At 34.1% G+C, this 21,948-nt stretch overlaps 3 protein-coding genes across 4 annotated transcripts; 2 read left to right on the top strand and 1 right to left on the bottom strand.

The window, feature by feature from the left end:
• Positions 1 to 1,581: 1,581 nt before the first annotated feature.
• Positions 1,582 to 10,588, bottom strand: LOC110643754 (ADP-ribosylation factor GTPase-activating protein AGD5). 2 transcript variants are annotated; one of them, XM_058136022.1, is made up of 12 exons: positions 10,303 to 10,588; positions 8,532 to 8,590; positions 7,773 to 7,860; positions 5,619 to 5,709; positions 4,949 to 5,003; positions 4,758 to 4,848; positions 4,417 to 4,651; positions 3,593 to 3,800; positions 3,210 to 3,394; positions 2,744 to 2,989; positions 2,592 to 2,650; positions 1,582 to 1,958 (listed from the first exon to the last, which is right to left on the bottom strand). In XM_058136022.1, exons 1-12 carry the CDS (start codon positions 10,317 to 10,319, stop codon positions 1,799 to 1,801), a joined length of 1,494 nt encoding a protein of 497 aa, XP_057992005.1. In that variant the 5' UTR covers positions 10,320 to 10,588; the 3' UTR covers positions 1,582 to 1,798. The 2 variants fall into 2 exon arrangements, with proteins under 2 accessions (XP_057992005.1, XP_021651922.2); XM_021796230.2 differs by lacking the exon at positions 7,773 to 7,860 and having other exon boundaries at positions 10,303 to 10,587.
• Positions 10,589 to 11,548: 960 nt separating this feature from the next.
• Positions 11,549 to 13,791, top strand: LOC110643771 (uncharacterized). Its single transcript, XM_021796250.2, has 3 exons — positions 11,549 to 11,687; positions 13,076 to 13,314; positions 13,484 to 13,791. The coding sequence occupies exons 2-3, from the start codon at positions 13,138 to 13,140 to the stop codon at positions 13,538 to 13,540; spliced, it is 234 nt and encodes a 77-aa protein (XP_021651942.1). The 5' UTR covers positions 11,549 to 11,687; positions 13,076 to 13,137; the 3' UTR covers positions 13,541 to 13,791.
• Positions 13,792 to 20,110: 6,319 nt separating this feature from the next.
• Positions 20,111 to 21,948, top strand: LOC110643740 (uncharacterized). The gene is made up of 2 exons (XM_021796215.2): positions 20,111 to 20,318; positions 21,515 to 21,948. Exons 1-2 carry the CDS (start codon positions 20,198 to 20,200, stop codon positions 21,796 to 21,798), a joined length of 405 nt encoding a protein of 134 aa, XP_021651907.2. The 5' UTR covers positions 20,111 to 20,197; the 3' UTR covers positions 21,799 to 21,948.

Raw genomic sequence — 21,948 nt, 5'->3', positions numbered from 1 at the left:
GTTCCAACCATTCTGCAATTTAATTACTTGCTTTCTGTTAATTAATCATATCATCATGCCTCTCTTCAAAATCTACTAATACCCTTTTTCATTTACTATATTATTAATTTGTTATTATTAGCCATATCAAACTATAGAAGTTTATTTTTAATATATTTAAGAATAGACTACTTTAAGAATAATTAAAAATAAGGGTACCATTTAGGGTTTACATGACATGTATTGGTTGGTTACTTCTTTGAAAGAAGACAAAAGATACCATTCATACCATTGTCTGTCAAAAAATTGCTTGTCGCTCCAAATGAAGTAACCTAATAAAATGCTTATTTTATTTGGTGCAATCGGTAATGTTTACAAGAATGCCAATATATTTATATAAGCCATCGTTACAGCACCGGAGCTGTGTTCAGGATCCAGAATAAATCAATTTATTAGGTCAATTTTTTCCTATAATATATTAGTTATTGTTGAGAGGTTACAATTGTGGTTTCTGAATGCTTTGTTCTCGTATTTAACATTTTGATGTGATGAAAAACCAGTACAATCATTTGGCTGTCTTTATCCAGACACCTAAATCACCGACGGGCTAATGAGAGCCTGGCGTGCAATTATGCAAAACTGATGATTTCAATGGCAAGTATATTGAAGAATCATTATACCAAGCAAAGTTTGAATTGGCCAATAATAAGGCAAGAAAACATTATTTGTTTGGATACGCAAAGATGACTAATTTCATACACGTTCAAAGTCGGTAATTACGGTTTCCTGCCAATTGGACAATCATCAACTTGCTTATATATAGCATGACATTTCTACAGCCACATTTGTGGTTGTGTGTGATTACAAAATTGTAACCAAATGGCTAGAATTTGATGTGGAAATTGGGGCAATTAGGTTATCCAAAGTCAAATTGATGCTTCTAGCTAGCCAGCTCTCTTAGGTGAGGTGATAAAAACTGAATGGTCATGCATGCATTCATGGCTTAGGAGATAGTGAGAACATATGTATACTTTGTTTAAGTTTTACCAATTAGCTGATCCGACATGTTAATGTAACTCGGTATTATTAGACTAACAATTCTGATTTCCTTCTGATGAGGAAGAATCTCCTCCAAATTAATTATAGAAGTAAAGCTAATTACATTTTCTTTTTTTCCTTGACTTGCTAAGTTTTTTCTTTTTTTTTTTTTATTAATTCATTAGCAGCCTATGAGGTCATTTTTATTTTAGTCATTAAATTTCAATTTATATAATCGTTGAACTTTATTAAAAATTGCAATAACAGTAAAGTTGATGTGGAATCTACACTATCATCAATGCGCAGGATAATACACATTGGCAGAGCCTAAAAGCTCTAGGGCAAAACAGAGAACCATGTGGACGGCATCACGGATACCGCAATCATATTTTCTGGGAACTAATAAGAGTCTCTATTGATGTCCAAGCATAGACATTTGGCTAGGGGAAACAATAAACCAAAATATGAAAAGACACATTCAGTTCTATATTTTCAAGATACTGACTCGCAGAGTACTTTCGTTTTGCTTCAAAATCTGCGAGATGGGAAAAGGTATACGGAGAATTATGAGATCAATCTAAACCCATCTTTATTACTCTGAATACATCTGGCTCATACAAATGAACCATCAACCAAATATGAAATACGAAAACTGAAACTGCCTCTACAAAATAGTTTACAATCGCCAATACAGGAGGAAAAAACTTTTCAGGATCTATTTTCCTGTAATACAACTATCTTGGTATTGGTATCAAAAGGCCATCATTGTCCCCCGGGAAATTCAGTGCTTTGAGAACATGCCTTGTGTTAAAGATGAGAAATCATATTCCTTTCCAGATTGTGATGAATTCCCTGATGAAACTGGAGCTCCCGCTTGAGGTTTATTAACTCCAGCTGTTATCCCACCATTAACAGGGGTAACCTGCCCCATGGGATAAAAGCTGCAAGGAATAGCAAATATCATGAAACAAATTTGTATAGAACATGTTTAAAATTTGGTAATTTGCCTCATATTTATTTCAATAAAAACATGAAATCCCCACAAACCAATATTGGTTTAATGGATGGGGGGACAAGATTCAGCTTCGGATTCAGAAACCATGAGTTAATCTGTTCCACTAATGCAGTAATGACAGCCATACAATATGGTAATAAATAGCAGGATTACAGCCTAAGGGTGGCCAACAGATATACATGGCACAAGGTGCCCAGAGGAGTGCTGAAGTGACGTAAAGCACATTAGATGATGCTTTCAATTTTTCTAGTAATAATCTGCCCCCATTACACAGTTAACAACGTATGTACTTCAGACTTTTTAGACATCAGTCAAATACCATCTGATGTTTTACTTCACTTGAACAGGTACGAAAAAATAACATCAACAAATTTTTTTTTTTTTTTTTCACAATGAAATTGCCCCAATAAATTTTTGGGATAAAGACTTAGTTGAGTTGAGTTCACAATGAAATTGCATGGTTTCTTTAAAGTTTCCAACAAAACCACATAATTGCTAATTCATCAGTGTCATATTTTACAACAGCAGTCAAATCAGAAGAAATTATATTTATATATACCTAGATGCTGGGTATGGTACAGAGCTTCCTGCTAGATTAGTGAGTCCAGCGTTACCGGTCTAATTCAAGGGCAAAACAATTGAAATGTCAGAAGATCTATAGATGCAACTGAAAAATGGCACAAAAAATTGATGTAATCAATGTTAAATTACCTGCATAAGTTTTCGTGAGTCACCCTGCCCCGCTACTGGCATCACTAATCCGGGAATTTGGTATCCAACATTTGGCCAATTTTGAGCAGGCGAGTTAACACCATTGGATCCAGGCTGTTGAATACTGCCAGGAAATTTTGGGTCTGCACCACCTGATTTTGCTGCAGCAGCAATGAGAAGGGACTGTTGCTGTGCTAGCATAGCAAGCTGCTGTTGATGCATTGCGAATGGGGACACCATATTGGACTGCAATATATTCAAAATAAAAGCGTCAGATAACTTATATTTGTAATGCAAATGTAAATTCCCCAAAAAAATGCTAATTTCCAATTGTATACATTTAACTGAAGTTGGTTTTATGAAATGATTTTATGGTTAATCTGGTCAGTAAACAATCATGAATCAAAGCTTTTAAAGAATATATATATATTTTTAAAAAGGCGCATAATAATAATAAACCAGATACCTTCTCAAAAAGGCTCATAATATCATTTTTTAAATCTTTCTGTGGTTTCTCTGTCACTGAAGTTTTTGTTATGGAAGGTGTATCTTTAAATAAATCCTCCATTCCAGAAGTGGAGTTGGTATTATTCTCTGCTACTTTGGTTGGAGCAGTTTTGTCTGTTGTTGGTTCTTCTTCAGCAGCTGCAGCTGTTAATGGCTCAGAGTCAAACTAGATAGCTATAATAGAACTTGATAACATAAAGCCAAGTGTATTTCTAACAGAAACTAGACCATGCTACTAGAATTTTAAAAGGGGAAAAGAGAACAAATGAAAGAAAAATAAAAATAAGCAAAAACAGCATGGATGATCCTGTCAGGCGGAACATTTGCAAAGTGAAGACTTACATTGAAAACCTGCCCATCCATTATCATCACTGGAAGCTGCCTCTGAGCAATTTTCACTTGTACCATCCACAGATAACATGTTGAAAAGGTCAGTAGCATAATCAATTTTAGGCGCAGGAGCAGCAGTTGCAACATTCTTTGTTAGTTCACCTGGCTCCGCTTTAGATTCAATTTTCTGAATAACCTGTTGGGGCTTTGGAGGAGTGACCTGTTTGTGCACAAATACATCATGCTCATATAATTAAGCATTGAACATGGTTGTAACTTGTAAATCCCCTTCTCTCTCTCTCTCTCTCTCTTCTTCTATTTCTTCTTCTTTATTTTTTTTTTAAGGGTTGGGGGGGGGGGGGGGGGGGGGGGGGTGGTGGCGGGGGAAGGATTTAATTTAAATACTTGGAAATGGCTCCACCCTGTCATTCTCTTATTTTTATTGGCTTCATACAACTTACATACATGAACTTGTAGTTCCAGTAACATGATATATATCTTGTCTTTTCAGAGGCAGATATCATTTGCAAGAAATTAGGAGCAAAGGTTCGTGAAACATGAAGTTTGCCGATGCTGTAACAAATTCAAGTAACCAACATTCTAATGATTTATTGTTGTCAATTTGGATAGAGAACACACAGAAAGCAATAAAAAAATGTGCACCTACAAAGGTCTTTGCTGTTTCCCTTTTTCTTTTCTTAATTCATTTGTCTTAAAAATGAAAGGAGAAGAAAAGAAAGGTGAAAGAAAAAGGTACATCATGCTTTTATTGCAATTCACACTTCCATTAGACCTTCAAATGTAACAATATTCAACTGGAATTAAAAACAAAATACCTGTTCAGGTCCCTTGGGAGGAAAGGGAATGCTAATTCTTGAAACAGGAACACTGTCTTTTGAACTTTGTGGTTGAGCATTCTTTCTTTCATCAAACATATTCTCTGAACTGCTGGCACGCTGATGCCCACTTCTTTCACTGGGTCTCTGCCAATGACCAGGAGATCTTTCATCATGCCCTTTGGGAGGGGATTTTGCTTTTCCATCTATGGGGAGCCATCTCTTCTCTTCATACCTGTAAGACATGCAATAATCATGAGTACTTGCATTGGCACAAAAAGAGAATGACGATACAATGGGAAAAGAAGGGTAAAGACAGAATTCTAATGCTCGTTGCATACTTTGCACGAATGAAATTCTCTATTCCAACTCTATCATAGTTGGGGGGCAGCTCCGCTTCCCAGTGACTATTTGCCTTCTCATTTCCCATTGCTTTACAGAAACAGTAAGAAGCAGGCCATTAATCAATTTTAAAGGTCAAATCAACATGATAAGAATAACCACAAGCTCATGACAAAACAAACAAACTTACATTGAATAAATGCAACCTGCTCTGGAAGCCATGTGTCAAGGGTTGCAGATCGAACCTGCAGCAAAAACAAGTAAAGACACTTGGATGCCAGGTTTAAATTTTAATAACAAAACAATGATACAATATGCCATAAGTGCTCAAATGGCATGTAGGCCAACAATGATCATCTGAACAAGAACGGTTACAATACAATTTATGTTGAATGAATTCTGCAGTGAGATGAGATAAATTTATATGTGAAACTATTTTTCTATAGAAGATGATGAATAAAAAATCATCTATAAACTATGATTCAAACAATGTGAAAAAGTAAAATTCACTTAATTGACAGCATCATAAATTCATAATTATTGTTCCTGTTCCATGTACAATTAATCATCTATCCATTCCCCCCACCTTACAATTCCTTTTTAGGCATTCTCTCATAAAATCAGAAGAATAAAGAAAAGCAGCAGTTCAGTTGATTCTGCAAAAAATCGAGATGTCCATGTTAATTAGGTTTCCCATAATTAATGTCCACATGCTATTGTTCCACAATAGAGCTTACTGCATTTACCATCATAAGTCCACAGATAATAATTCAATGGAAGTTAAGGGACAGCTCATCCTTTCCATTTCGTTCTCCAATAATTAAGTGAATCATCAAGTTTATTGGACAATGAAACATCACCTTCGATATGTGCACCCCAAGACTTCTGTGGATCCCTGAACATTGCATGCATATAAAGATACCTAAATTTACACTTGCCCATCTTGGACCTCTGCATCACAAGCAAATTAATATTAACAATTCATACATAAAACAAATAACAAACTAACAAAAGCTTGCTAATGTCAAGTTTAATTTAAGAGGATCCTGTAAAGTAATAGATCTGAATCAATCTCAAGGAAGGGGACTGAAACAGAATTCTCAGAGAACTTAAGAGAAACAGTGAGATTAGGTGAGAAAAGAATAGAACAAGATGAGAAGAGAAAAGAGCATAGAGATGAGAGAAATTATTATTGAATAGCATTCTTTGAATGAGTTGATATAGGTATGACTTCTTCCTTTTATACACAGCAGTAACTGTTTCCTAACAACTCCTTAACAATCTCCAGACAACCAGAACTACCTCTAACTACTTGAGGCCTTTCCCTCCAAAAGTTGTTACAGGAGTTTCCCTCCTATTCTAACCACCCGACCCCTGCCACTATCTATTCTTTTTCCTTCTTCTATAATATGTAACAATACCCTCCCCAAGAGAATCTTCTTGTCCCCAAGAAGATGAAAATTCTGTAAATTGAGCCAGGACGAATTATTGATCCCCCAAGTAGCTTCTTCTGCTGGAAGTTGAAGCCACTTAGAAGGCCATGAAGAACTTGCAAGTTATCCCAGGTAAATCAGTTGAAGCGAAAGTGGATGTAGCAAAATTGTGACCAGAACTACTACTGAACTGGGGAAGTTGTACACAAATTATCTCTCATCCATTGACTGGATTGTATTTTCTTCCTCTGTCTCCTCCAAATTTCAAATTCCTTTTCTTTGAGCAGTAAATGATTGTAGTATCTTAAAAGACACATTTTCTTCCTCTATCTACTCCAAATTTCAAATTCTTTCTCTTTGAGGATTATATGACTACATGATGTCAACTCAATTTTACTATCCCAAAAATTGCGATGCTCCTTTCCACATATCTCTTCTTCATAATATCCAGCTGCATATTCCCCTAGAAAAATCTTGCTAGAACTAAAAGGGAATCGGTGGTCTAGCTTCACAACAAAGACATGTTCAAGAGATTCTGAATTTTTTTCTTCAAAATTCACTTCAGATTTACCTCCTATTTTCTCCACTGCAAACTCTGGTTGTCCGTCATCCTCTTCCCCATCATTTTCCTCCTTAGAATCTTCATTCATACCAAATATATCGGCAAGAAAATCCTGCTCCTGCTCCTGCTCCTGCTCAGTGCCCTTGTCATTCTTATTGAAAACTTCACTGGAAGCATTTTGGTCTTCATTTGATTTGTCATAATTTCCAAGAAGTTGATCTTCATCAATTATATGTTTATCTTCATTCTCAGCTGCTGATCCAGTGCTAACAATTCCTCCTTGCTGCTGGTTGACTTTCTCCTTTGGATTAGGGAGAATATCCTTACTCCCAAGGACAGCAACAGAGTTTCCCCCTTCTTCATTTACTCCAGAACCACTTCCTTTACTTTTATCGGGCAAAGAATCCCCAAAAATGGCTCGCAACTCCTCTGATCATCCTTCTAATCTCTATCGCACTCTGCAAGGTATGCTGCTTTATTTCCTACCTCAAATCATCCCTATCCTTCTTGGATTCTGCCTGCAAAACCCTAACTAATTCCTCCAACCTAGAGATCCTTGAGTCTTGAGTAACTATCCTAGATCTAGTCATTCTTGTGATACCAATGGAATGGATTGGAAGCAAAACTCACACGTGAAGAACTTCAAGAAGCAAAGAAAATCAGGAAAAGGTAGATATTTGATTATAGGGAAACAGAATAAGAACTCAAGGAAAGGAAATTTTAAGGGAAAATAAAGAAAATAGGAAGAAGAAATTAGGAACAAGTGGAGGAAGAAACAAGTTTCTTGAAATTCTTAGAATTTCAAGAAACAGGTTTCTTAAAATGCAAGAAGTGAAAAATTAAAGAAGAAAAATAGAAGAAAGAACCAGAAATTAACAGAAGAAGAAAGAAATTTGATTCAAGAATTTCAAGAAAGAAAGAACAGAAAAGAAATCTGAATAGAGGAAAGGGAAGAGAAATAGAATAAAGGAGGAGAGGAAGAAGAGGAAGAGAGAGAGAAGAAAATAGCATAAAGAAACCTGGAATTCTGGAATACTCCCATTGATCTGTTCAGGCTTGTGACTCCAGCAAGAAGGATTGGAAGCGAACCCAGCTCAGAATAGGGCTCTGATACCAAATGTAAAGTAATAGGTCTGAATCAATCTCAAGGAAGGGGACTGAAACAGAATTCTCAGAGAACTTAAGAGAAACAGTGAGATTAGGTGAGAAAAGAATAGAACAAGATGAGAAGAGAAAAGAGCATAGATATGAGAGAAATTATTATTGAATAGCATTTTTTGAATGAGTTGATATAGTTATGATTTCTTCCTTTTATACACAGCAGTAACTTTTTCCTAACAACTCCTTAACAATCTCCAGACAATCAGAACTACCTCTAACTACTTGAGGCCTTTCCCTCTAAAAGTTGTTACAGGAGTTTCCCTCCTATTCTAACCACCCGACCCCTGCCACTATCTATTCTTTTTCCTTCTTCTATAATATGTAACAGATCCAAGACCACTAAGTGTGTGTTTGGCACTGAAATTGAAACTACTTTTTTGAAAAGACACTATTTTAGATGTTGCTGCAAAAAGCAATTTCTTTTAAGAACAAAAATGTCAAATCTATATTTAAAAATTTTAATTTCTTTCAATCAACATATTCAAAATGGTGTTTTTTTACTTAACAAAAACTATAACAGTATTGCTCAGCAAATCCTAAGTTATTTCCAAGCTTATATATGTCAATGTTTACTATTACTATGGTTATCATATCCTTTATATTCTGTACACACATACTTGGCTTTGCAGTCAGCACATTCTCTATTCTCAGGCAATTTAAGGAGACCTTCCAATATCTGCACATGTACAAAATGCAAAGCTAAGAATTGAATGTAAAAAGTATAATTTTGAGAAACAAAGGAAAACAAAAGAATCAATTGAAATCCAAAATCTGAGACAATAAATATGTAGCTAAACTCTAAGGTTAGAATTATGAATAAAATCAAAGTGAACATCCATGACCAACAGCATCACAAGACAAAAGGTAGTGTGACCAACATCCCTAGCATGCATCAAACAGGGAATGAAGCTATAATGGAATCTATATTATATCAAGGACACAGAAAGCAAATAAGTCATATGATAATATGCTCATCAGAAATTTCCTTCTCAGTGGTTGAATCAATATCTAATTGTCTACAACTAACCAACTTGATGTATCATTGGCAACAAGAGCAGGGTATAGCCAAGCATTCCATAGAGGAAAGAAGAATGCTAATAGCTATATTTCCTCTAAGAGAGAGAAAAAGCATCAACCTAAAACATTGTAAACTTTGGCTTAAATTAAAATCTAGTCAGTCAATGGTAACTTCATATGTAAAAAGGGAAAACCACAATAAAAATAGCATAATGCAGCATTAGAATCAATAAGTGCTCTTCAGAACTTAGAAATTCCGCTTTAGTTGATATGTTCCTAACTTTCAGATAAGATAACTAACGCTTATTTCTAAAACGCCGTTGCTATAGTGTTTCAGCTGATGCATACCATAAATTTAACAGGCTATACTAGATAGTAAAATGTACCATCCATTTCACTAGCTGAATGATAAATAATTTGGCAATTAAATTAGCATACAATATCATATTAAGCACTGCAGTGCCGGTAGATGGAAACACCTTATGAACTTCAATCCTCCTAATCCTATATGCCAAAACAGCATCCAAGCAAGACAACACCCAACAGAAAACACTTGCAGGTATAACAGCCATACTATTCCATTGAAATTGAAAATTTAAGCACTACTAGAACAAATAAATCACAAGCAACCACACTGAAAATTAAAGTACTTAACGTGTGAAGAGTGAATGAATATTATACTTTTTGGCATTTTGGGCAGGGACATCCACATTAGTTTTAAGGATACAGATAAGGCCCTCATATATATATATATAAGCAAATGCTTATAAAACACAATTTTCTTGATTGTGCCATTTTCTACAGATATTAAAACAAATATTGATAAATTATAAAATATAAATTCACATTCAATATTAGCTTGACATATGCGTAGCTAAAATTTAAAACAGCAATTTTTTCAGCAAAATTACGCATAACAACTATTTGTTAAAGAAAAATCATATATTTGTTGAGGTAAAAAATGACCTTAATATGGGCATATTACATCATTCATCCAAAATTTAAATCAAAATTTAAATCAAAATTTCAGAAAAGTTCCAAAAAGAAACAAAGGCAACTAACTAGAAATGGGAAGGTACATCAAACTAGAATATAAATCAGATTAAAAAAACAGATTCCCATCCAAAACACACAGATCAAATCAGGCAAAATTTCAAATCCATCAACGTTCTATTCAATCTCAGCTCGAGTTTCCCTGAATTTCTCAGGAAGCAAACAGAAAACTATTTAGAAAAAAGCGTAGATCAACAGGAAATCTAAATATTAATCTAAACAAGCCACACATACAAAAAAGAAAAACTGAAGGTAGAATGGAAATTTAATAAAAAAAAAAAAAAGCAGATAGCGCCAATAAGGTAATGAGATGAGAACCTTTCTGTGCTTGGCATTAAGCTCTTTAGAGACGTTGGCCTTCTCGTTCATGGCGACCGTACAAACAATTATCAAACCTGAAATCGGCTAAATGAGAGAGGGAAGAAACAAAGAAGAAGCAGAAACAGCAAGAACAGAGAAATTGAGGTCAATTTCGTCTTTTGATCTTTCTCCCCCCTTCTCTCTCTGTTTTCTTTATTTTCTCTCTCTCTTCCCTCTGAATTATCATGCGAAAAAGGAAAGAGAGGAGAAAGAGAGATCGCAAACAGTATGTCTCGCCTCCTGACTTTTAAAATTTTATTACTTATTATTTCTTTGGATTTTCTTCTTTAAAAAAATTATTACTTCCACTTTTTAATTAATTAAAAATACACGTATTGCGTAATATAATATTTTAATTTTTTAATTATAAAAATTAAATAAAATTAAATAAACAGTAAATAAAATAAAAATATAATTGTAATATGTTTTAAAAATAATAAAATTAAATTATTAATTTTAAATTAGAAGATTTAAATCAAATTTTTAATTCATCAAGAGAAAAATTATTAAATAATTTAATTTTTTAAAAATAAAATAATTATATAATTATATTTTTAAATTAAAAAATTAAAAAATAAGTAAATAAAAATGTAAAAATTGAATAATGTGTTTTTTTAGAATTCAAAGATTAAATAGTTAATTTGTAAGAGAGGATTGGATAATAATTTTCTTGGTTTGCACCTGTTAATGTGAGGTGGGGTTATATTGAGGAATTAAGCACGGTAATCGGTAGAGATTTTACAGATACTTAATTCGAATAGGTCTTGATAAAATAAATTTAATAAATGTATAATCTGATTTAGGAATAATTTAAATTTAAAATTTAATATTTATAATAAATATAGATTGAATTTAAATTTTACCTATTAAATATTTATTATTAAATTTATTTATATAAATATTTAGTAAATATAAAAAATACATATATTTTTATAATAATATTTATAAATTTTTATATATTTTATTTTATATGAATAAAAATAAATATTTTATAAAATTATTAAATTTTTAAAATATAAATTATTAATAAAATATTATTTTTATATAAATTATTAATTAAAATATATAAAATTAAATGAATTTAAATATTGATAGATTATAATAATGAATTTTAATAATTAAAAATAAATTTTAATTAAATTTAAAATATATTTAAGTTTTGAAAATATTAACTGTGGTGCATAAATTTTTACGGTAACCTACTCGTTGCTATGGACTGATACGCGCGAGGGGGCTAGGTTAGCTGGGGAAAATTTCGTTTCACAGATACGTCCAAACGGTGATTCTTGCAGTATTATGTTTCTGCTCCTACATATTTGCAGACAAGGCGACGACGTGCGACTGTGAGTGCCTCTATGCTCTATGCTTTTAGGTTCAATTTTGTGCGGTTTTCGAAGTCGAATTTTGTGTTCTGGTTGTTTGAAATTTAGGAAAAGGCAGGAATTTTTTTTCTTTCCTTCCTTTTCTTAATTCTTTCTTGGAAGTCAAACAGTGGCTCAAGGGTTTGTATATTGTCCATTTGAAGTTCTTTGTGTTCCATTTTTCTCATAAGTCTGTTAGTTCTAATTTGAAATGTAAAGAATGGTTTAAAATATAAAACATTGTTTCTGCTATTTTACTAACACGAATCGTCAATATATAATTTTTAGGCTTCCTTTTGAATAAATTATTTATAAAAAAAGAATTCAATTGAATTTTATAAATTATGCTTTGTTTTTATTTTTTTAAAATAATTTTTTAAGTTAAAAAATATTAAATAGTATTAATAAAAGAAGAAATCAATTAAATTAAATTCTTATAAAATTTTAATTTTCAAAAGAAAAATAAGTATTGATTTAAAGTTAGAATTTGTTTATTAAATTATTTTTTTAAGGATTAACTTTTTTACGTTTAGCTTTTTTTTAGAATAAATTAATGAAAAAAATTTACTGAAATTCTCATCGTCATTTTTAATTTTTATTTATTTTTAAAATAAATTCTTTTAAGTTCAAAAATTGAATACTTTTGTTCTTATCAATTAAAATGAAATCAATTAAATTAAATTCTTGTAATATTCTAGTTTTCATACAGGGTTTAAGGATTTGTGACTTCTTTTCCGGTTGGCTTAATGCAGAGACATATGCTTGATTTTGAACTCTTTCTTCTGTACAAAAATTCTATCTTGTAGCATTAGAAATAAGTGGAGCTGGAAAATTAATCTCTGATCTCAATCATTTTTCTTGATCCTTATTATAAGGAAGGAATTATAGTGTTTTGCTTTCTTTTTGGGTTGTCTAGTACGTCTTCCAATTGACGTGGTTTTCAATTCTAAGTTATCAAATTTCTTCGTAGTTGCATTGCATTTGATCTATGAGAAAATTTTTTCGAGTCACCTAACAAGCATTTTGATTATTGAGGTTGACTCCATCTTCTGAATTGGTCATTTTTTCCCTTAGCCTCACGAGATGATTTGACTATTGCCTAAAAGCTTTTTGATGTCTGAGACTGGTTTGCCTTTATTTTTTAGGCTAAAAAAAATCCAAGCATTTGGCTTTATTTCTATAATGAGATTGGATGAGTCATGGACAAGATTGGAAAGGTTTCTGGTAGCATTAAGTGTAAAAACCATTTTCTTGGAAATAATTTTTGAAAAAAGAGAAAAAAGGATATCTACTACATACAATATTATATTAGTGTTTTTTTCCCCCTTTCCTATTCTAAACTGTTAAATTCTCTGATTGCTCTTGCACAGATATACAGATAAAAGTGAATACACTCGGTCATCTTAAGGGCAGTCGTGTCCTTGGCTATACCATGGAAAATGTAACTGATATGCAATCTAAACCTCAATGGCAACAAAGGGGAAATGAAGAGAAGGAGGCAGCAGTCCATGAAGAAATGAAAAGAATGAACCAACTTCCTGTAAATAGCACTTATGCTGCTCATCGCCTGCGAGTTCTCAATAAAATTCTGCAACTTTTGTCCATTCAGGTATGAAAATATTTATAGGCGCTTTGAAACGGAAAAAAAGTGCAATTTTAACAACACAAATAAGACTTCTTTGAACTGTATGTGATGCCCATGGATCTGAAATTTGTATAAGATGCTTAAATGGGAATTTTGATGGCTATTGCTTTTGTTATCTTTTCAATTATGTCAGAGGACTGTCTCACAGGATAAGGAATTGGAGTTGCTTTTTGCTGGGCTGCATCTGTGAAACCGATTGGCCTGTGCAATGGCTGGTGACCCTTGAAGTTGTTAAATGTAATCAGGTTAAGTTTGTAACTACTTTGTGTGTTGAGTCTTTAAACTTTGAGGATTGATCATTTTAGTTCCTATAGCTTCAGTTATAGCTCCTAGTTATATTAAAGTACATTGGAACTAACAAAGTGTTCCAAGTTCTGTGATGATGACAAATTGTTTTTATTCATTTGTAACATAAGGCAAACTTATAGTTACTTTCTATTATTGGAACTATGAACTATCAAAATTAATTTGTAAACTTGTATACTTAGAATCGGGTTATGGTGGTCAAAGAGGCATGGTGGGATTTGGGTTGAACACATGTCCTTGATGATGTATTCTAACACTTTTGAGCGTCTTTTCTACCTATTATTAGGTTCAAATTCTGAATCTCATTTGCTTATCATCTCTCAGTCAGTCCATTTTTACATGGCTTGTTGGTTTTATCAAGTTGCCATAAACATTCATGACTACTACACTACCAACAGAAATAATCAATGCCATTACATAACATCCTTTTTAGGCATTGTTATAGATAATCTGACTTTGACTCCATTATCTTGTCTTATCTTCGGTTGTCATGTGGGGGTCATTTTCCTAATTTGTAACATTTTCTTACCAAAAGCATGGAGATATCTTTTATTTATTTGTTAAGATTGTTGTTATAACAAGCACGTAAATTTAAGGTATACACACAAATCGCACAATCACACAGCATAGAAAAGAGAAGAAGAATAACATAGAATTTAACGTGGTTCAACCGTAAGGTCTACGTCCACTGGCAAGACAAGAGGAAAAAATTTCACTATAATGAAAAGAGCAAGATACAATTAATTAGAACTCTCAAACCCTAACCCCAGTGTGTTTCCCAAATATCTCATGACTCTACTGCAAAGGGTAGAATATGACATCGGCCTGTGCCCTCCGTTACCACTACAGATTTCACTTTTTATCTTGATCGGGTCGCAACGTGAAACTTTCTGGTCTGGTCACAATTCGGTTCTATGAAAAAATATATCCAAAATTCAAGCTACAAAAATAACAATTCTTCCCCTTGGCTTGTCATATGCCTTCGCAAGGGCATTATTGAGCACTACAAACACTAACCAAGTCTAGGCAATGCCTAAACTTTCTGACTGGGACTCCTTGGTCATCATATCTGCTAGATTATCATGTGTAGAAACTTTCTGCACAACTACAGTCCCCTGAGATACAATGTCCTGAATGAAGTGATATCTGACATCAATGTGCTTAGTTCGCTCATAGTACATCTGATTTTTTGTGAGATGTATTGCACTCTGGCTATCACAAAACAATGTTGCTTTATTCTGTATCAACTCAAGATTACCCACCAAACATTGTAACCATAAAGCTTCCTTTACTGCCTCTGCTATGGCCATATATTCAGCCTCTGTGATAGACAAATCAACTGTAGCTTGCAATGATGCCTTCCAATTGATAACACTTTCAGAAAGAGTAAACAAATAACCTGTCAAAGATCTCCTCTTATTTAAGTCCCCTGCAAAATCTGAATCCACATTGCCAACAACTGAATTACTCATCTTGGCCCTATCAAATGTTAGACCAACATCTATAGTACCCTTCAAATACCTCAAAATCCATTTCATTGCCTGCCAATGCTCTTTTTCAGGACACGTCATGTATCTACTTACAATACTAACTGCATTTAAAATGTCAGGTCGGGTGCATACCATAGCATACATGATGCTACCAACAGCACTCGAATAGGGAACACTAGACGTGTGCTCCATCTCCTCATCTGTTTTTGGTGACATGTCTGCAGATAACTTGAAATGGGCAGCAAACGGAACAGTCACAGGCTTAACATTATTCATGTTGAAAAGCTTAAGCACTTTTTCAACATAGACCTGTTGAGACAAGAAAAACTTCTCAACACTTCTATCCCTAATAATTTCCATTCCCAATATCTTCTTTGCAGTACCCAAATCTTTTATCTCAAACTCATCACTCAACTGCTTATTCAGAATGTTAATTTGTGACATGCTTTTAGCAGCAATAAGCATGTCATCCATATACAACAGCAAATAAACAAAGGAATCATCTGAAAGCTTCTTATGATACACACAACTATCATATGAACTACGATTAAAGCCATTACAAACCATGAATGTATCAAATCTTTTGTACCACTGCCTAGGAGATTGTTTCAGACCATATAAAGATTTCTTAAGCAAGCAAACATGGTTTTCCATACTTGGAATGACAAATCCCTCAGGCTGACTCATATAAATTTGCTCCTCCAACTCACCATGCAAAAATGTTGTTTTCACATCTAGTTGCTCAAGCTCTAGATCATGAAGAGCAACCATAGCAAGTAAGACTCTAATAGAACTGTGCTTCACAGCCGGAGAAAATACTTTATTAAAGTCAATCTCCTCCCTCTAAGTAAAGTCTTTTGCTACCAACCATGCCTTATATCGAGGTGTTTCGACCCCTGGAGTGCCTTCCTTTTTCTTGAACACCCATTTGCAACCTATCACTTTTTGTTCCTTAGGCAATGTTACAAGCTCCCAAGTTTGATTTTTGTGAAGAGATTCAATTTCTTCACTCATAGCATCGAGCCACTGATATGCATTTGAACAAGAAATAGTTTCTCTATAATTGTTGGGTTCATGCACATCAACTGTCTCAACAACTGACAAGGCAAATACAACTAGATCTGCATATGCATATCTCTGTGGTGGTCTAATATGTCTTCTCTCTCTACTAGTTGCAATGCTATATGGTTCCTGTTACTGTTGCTCAGATGCATCCTCTTGTTAATCAGGATCTTGCACCTCATCCTTTGAATCACTGGTCTGAACTGCTGAAATATCAATATCAAGCTCCACCTGTTCTCTGACACCGTAATCTGATTCTGCTATTGACTTATCCCTCTGACTATCCAATGATATAGACTCATTAAATGTCACATCCCTGCTGATAATTAATCCTGGAGACTTTGGATCATTGCACCATAACCTGTAGCCTTTCAGTCCAGATGCATACCCTAGAAATATACATTTTCTTGCCCTCGGCTCAAACTTACCATCTCTCACATAAGCATAAGCAGGGCAACCAAACACTCTCAGCTGAGATTAATCAGCAGGTGAACCGGACCGAATCTCAAAAGGAGTTTTGCACTCAATAGTTGTAGATGAAGATCTATTAACTAAGAAATAGGCTGTATTAATTGCTTCAGCCCAGAAATCATTTCCTAATCCTGAATGTAAAAGCATGCTTCATGCTTTGTCATAAAGCATTTTGTTCATGCCTTCTGCAATACCATTTTGTTGTGGTGTCCTTGTACAAGTGCGGTGTCTCACTATACCTTCATTGCTGCAGAATGCATTGAACTCACGATTGCAAAATTCCAACCCATTATCAGTTCTAAGACGCTTGACCTTCTTTTTTGTCTATTTCTCAATCATCGTCTTCCACTTTACAAAAGGTTGAAAATGCCTCATCTTTTGTTTTCAGAAAATACGCCCACACCATCCGAGAGTAATCATCAATTAAAGTATGAAGTACCTGGCACCGCTCTTAGAAGGGATTCTGTTAGGACCCCATAGATTTGAGTGGATATAATCCACCGTTCCTCTGGTCTTGCGCACTGCCTTTTTATCAAACTTCATCCTGGTTTGTTTGCCAAATACACAGTGTTCACAAAAATCCACAGATTTTATTTTTTGTCCGTCCAATAAATCCCGCTTGCTTAACACAGATAATCCTCTTTCACTCATATGACCAGGACGCAGATGCCACAATTGAGTCTGATTCTGATTATTGCTTCCAGATGCTACTACAGCTTCCCCTGAAACTGTACTATCCTGAAGAAAATGCAATCCTGAAACCAAACTGCTCTTTATGAGTACCATAGAGCCCTTGCACACTTTGAGAACTTCATTCTCTGCATGGTATCTAAATCCATGAGAGTCAAGTGTCCCAAGAGAAATCAGGTTCCTCTTTAGTCCTGGAACATGCCAACACTCTATGGTTTTGATAACGCCATCAAACATCCTCAATCTGATGTTATCAATTCCTTCAATAGATAATGCAACATTGCCCAGAAACACCTTGCCACTCATTTGTTTGTAAGTGACAAACCAGTTTCTGTGTGGACACATGTTATAGGTAGCACCAGTATTAAGAATTCAGGAATTTTGTCCATGATCTGAACTCACGGATAAAATTTCTCCAGCACTGTCATCACTATCAGAATCGATAAAACTGTCAACCACATTCGTAGAACTTTTTGGTTACTTTCCCTTTTTATTTTTCAACTTGGGACAGTCTCTCTTGTAATAACCTTGCTCCCCGCACTAAAAAACAGTTGGTCTTTTTCATTCTTGACTTAGATCTGGCCTTAGATTTCTTCTTGCTGGAAGAACCCTCCCTTAGATGTGTTCTTCCCTTGCTCACCAAACCTTCTCCCTCAAATCTTTCTCTATTATCTAGAAAATTTTTTTTCAACTCCTTCGATTTTAGAGAATTACTAACATCGTCTAGTGAAATACTATATTTTCCATACAACATAGTATCAACAAAAGTCTCATGGGAGGGTGACAAAGAACATAACACAATAAGGGCCTGATCCTCACTATCTATATCAATATCAATATTCTTTAGGTACATAATGATTGAATTAAATTCATTCAGATGTTCTTTAATGGGCGTACCTTCGCTCATTCTCAGATTGTAAAGTTTTTTCTTCAGATATAGGCAGTTGGTCAGCGATTTAGCATAGTATAACTCCGCCAATTTCTTCCATGCCGCAGACGTTGAGCTTTCACCAGTAATCTCGCGTAGGACATTATCAGTTACGCCCATAAAAATTACACTCAAGGCTCTCTCTTTCAGATCAGCCTTATCCGCCTCTTTTATATCTTCTAGAAAGTTATCCTCAATTGTCTTCCATAGACCTTGCAGGATCACGAAAGATTTGATTTTAATCTTCCACAGACTGAAACTCAATCTACCATCAAGCTTCTCCATCTCATACTTCGTTGAAGACGATGCTATCTGTAAACCCTAAGTTTTGTGCGCAAAGCTCTGATATCAGTTTGTTATAACAAGCACGCAAATCTAAAGCACACACACAAATCGCACAATCATACAATATAAAGAATAGAATAAGAATAACACAGGATTTAACCGTAAAGTCTACGTCAACAGACAAGATAAGAGAAAAAAGTTCCACTATGATGAAAAGAATAAGATACAATCACTCAGAACTCTCAAACCCTAACCCCAGTGTGTTTCTCGAATATTTCACAACTTTACCGCAAAGGGTAGGATATTACAATTAGCCCGTGCCCTCCGCTACTATCACAGATCTCACTTTTTATCCCAATCGGGTCGCAGCACAAAACTTTCAGGTCGGGTCACAATTTGGGTCAATGAAAAAATATATTCAAAATTCAAGCCACAAAAATAACAGTTGTATTGCCGTAGGTGACAATACACAATGGAAACATCTCTGAACTTTGCTATCATCCAATTGCAATGACGCTTTAACTCCTTTAATTTTGATCTTCAATTGTGTTTTCTATTTGCAATATGGCTTGTGGTTTACATAACAAAAGCATTCAACCTGAAGGCATTGCAAACTTAAAATTTTGTTCTCATTATCTCGGCTGCGTTTCAATTAGTCCCTTCTTACACGGCATATTGTTTAAAACAAGAAGCCATAAACATTCACGACTACATTCAACATTCTACATATTGGTGTTTATTAGTTCCAGTAAATTCAAGGCCTGTTAGCTATAATTATGATTAATTTATCTTATGGGATTATGAGAAACACAATAACATAACAAGTGGTAGGATTCTCTGAGTCCAATTCGGTCATTTTTTTTCGGCAATCTCCCCTATGCAGAAGCAATCCTCCTTTGCAAAACCAGTCTCTTGCTTGAAGAATCTCGCTAGTACTTTTGCTTAGAGGTGCAAGCAATTAATATGTGTCTCATCAATATCTTTAAATTATAATAAATTAGATGATACTACGTTGATTTGAATTTTGATTTAGTCGCATATGTCTTGAAAGATTTTCAATATTGATTATGAGATTAATCTTGAACTTTGGTACTGAAAGGCTGTATTGTTCTCGAATTGTTATGGTCTAATTCTCAGTTTTTTTCAAGTTTCTTCGAAAAAAATGAATGAATTGCATCAAATTGAGTGGATAAAAACTAATTGACATTTTGTAAATTCATTTTTCATGATTAAAATTTTTGAATTTTATATATTTGATTTTTTTTTAATATAAGGCAATTATGCATTTACTATCAAAACGACATCTGTTTTAATTTTCGTTTAATCAATAAATTTTTATAAATTAAAGAATTTAGATATTTATTTTGACAAAAATAAATATTAAATTCCACCTCAAAATAATAACGATGATAATAATATTATTATTTTAAAACTGCCACTTCAAAAAAGGCTTTTGTATTTGTCTTAAAAAAATCTAATTTTGTCCGACGTCGTAGGCTTTAAAACTGAGGGTAAAAAAAACGGAAAATTGGAAATCATTTTGGGCTAAGCACCGAAACGGAGAAAAAAAGACAAACTACGGTGTAGAAATTGCAGTCCCACATCCATTATCGAAATGACTAGCGCCATTAAAATAGAGCGAGACCGACAGGACAAGAAGTTTGGATGGATCCTGTCGAACCTCGCCAAATTCGCTGTCAAGTCCAACGTCAACAACGCTCCCAAAGGCGTCACCGGTTAGTTATCTCTTTCTTTCTCTCGATTATGATAGAACTGGAAAAATTCTAACTTTGAATTGTTTGATTAAATCCGTAATTAATAATAATTAGGTTTCCAAGTTGTTATTTAGTACTGGTTCTCCTTTGAATTTGTGAGTTTAGGATAGTATTTTTGCTTAAATTTGAATTGTTCGTGTCATTCATTCATAGCCAAAATTGATTTGTTCAATTCGATACTTAGCTTCTTCTCTGTTATGGTTGCGAGTAGTAGGCTTTTGCTTGTCTTGTGATGGATTAATGGCCTCTAATAAAATAATTGTTTAGGTAGGCACAGCTCCTTCCAACGTAGTTTAACCTCTGTGTTTGTGACTTTTTGCATATGGAATTGAACTGGAACACATTCATTTTCTCTGGCATTTTCTTAGGTCACACATTAGACAAGCAAAATTACATCATGCTTGACTCTGAAAGATGTCTTTACTTGCATGAGTAAGCTGAGGAATATCATTTTTAGTTGACAGATATGTCAATAACATAGTTAAATTGCTAATACTTTCCAAGGGGATGCCTGTGAATTTGGAGTTCTGGCGCTAAACTAAGGAAAACCCCACCATGGAAGTATGTCTGCAATCCTATAAAGTACACTGAGAGGCTGTTACTTTCCGTGATCAACAAAATGGCATAGCTTTTCCCTTGTTTTTGTGCTTTTTATTATGATCCAATTATTTTTCTCATCATTTGTTTTAATTTAGCCTGTTGCTTTATCTATCTTCTGCTTTTGATTTGGTCCCATTTGTGGCAACTATTTTTTCCAATAGCCTGGAGGAGTAGGAGTGATATAAATTTATAGAAATGGTTCGTTTCTAAACAGAATTGATTGAATGGGCAAATTTTTTTATGCAGTGAACCTTCATTCTTTAATTCAAGGTTTGGCAATACTAGATGGAATTTCTTTGTAGCATGTGCTATATTTTGTATGTTAAAAGTCTGTGATGTGGGTTTACATTTGACAGTTAGGAAAGGCTTTGCTTAGCTTGAATATTATATGACCTGCAATGGTTTAACTTTAATGCTTTGACCATGAATTTTTTCTAATTTCGAACTAGCCTCTACAATATATTGAATATTCTTAACAGGGTCTAACTGTGTGCTTCTGCCATTTTTCCATTTGATCATTCCTCAATTCATTTTCCATCATATTTTGAATATTGTAGGTCCACAGAAACTTTTTAAGTTTGTGCAAGAGAGATTGCAGGATCCACCAACTTCACTTCCCTTAAATAACTGTAAGAAACCTGAAGATGTGAAATTAGAGGAGATGCAAACAAAAGTAGAAGAAATGCTGGAAGATATGGCAAAATTAAAACAGCAAAATGAGACATCAGCCAAATGCACGGAGGTAACAGAACCTTTGAAGAAGGGACCCAATGAAGGTAGCAGAAAGCTGGATGTTTTGGGACCTGAGAAGAAGAGAATTTTCATTCGTTCTAGACTTTAAAATAGAGCCAACTTTAATGATCTGAACACCTGAATCTTTAAAATGGCCAAAATAACTGCATTGTAGTTTTGATTGTTGTTCTTAACAGTGTTGTGGATAAACAATGCATATTCTGTACCATCATATGAAGTTCACATCTTTTCCTGTGCA

Source organism: Hevea brasiliensis, chromosome 15, assembly GCF_030052815.1.
Source record: "Hevea brasiliensis isolate MT/VB/25A 57/8 chromosome 15, ASM3005281v1, whole genome shotgun sequence".
NCBI classification, from domain to species: Eukaryota; Viridiplantae; Streptophyta; class Magnoliopsida; order Malpighiales; family Euphorbiaceae; genus Hevea; species Hevea brasiliensis.
This window is presented reverse-complemented; position numbering and strand designations above follow the sequence as displayed.

Bases quoted from the DNA above. Each gene is read 5' to 3' on its own strand.
- LOC110643740 (XM_021796215.2), top strand. From the start codon at position 20,198: ATGACTAGCGCCATTAAAATAGAGCGAGACCGACAGGACAAGAAGTTT. The intron at 20,319-21,514 runs GTTAGTTATCTC...TGAATATTGTAG, and splicing joins CGCTCCCAAAGGCGTCACCG to GTCCACAGAAACTTTTTAAG.
- LOC110643754 (XM_058136022.1), bottom strand. The intron at 4,652-4,757 runs GTATGCAACGAG...CATGTCTTACAG, and splicing joins GAGAATTTCATTCGTGCAAA to GTATGAAGAGAAGAGATGGC. The intron at 1,959-2,591 runs GTATATATAAAT...TATTCCTTGCAG, and splicing joins GTACCATACCCAGCATCTAG to CTTTTATCCCATGGGGCAGG.
- LOC110643771 (XM_021796250.2), top strand. From the start codon at position 13,138: ATGGAAAATGTAACTGATATGCAATCTAAACCTCAATGGCAACAAAGG. The intron at 13,315-13,483 runs GTATGAAAATAT...CAATTATGTCAG, and splicing joins TGCAACTTTTGTCCATTCAG to AGGACTGTCTCACAGGATAA.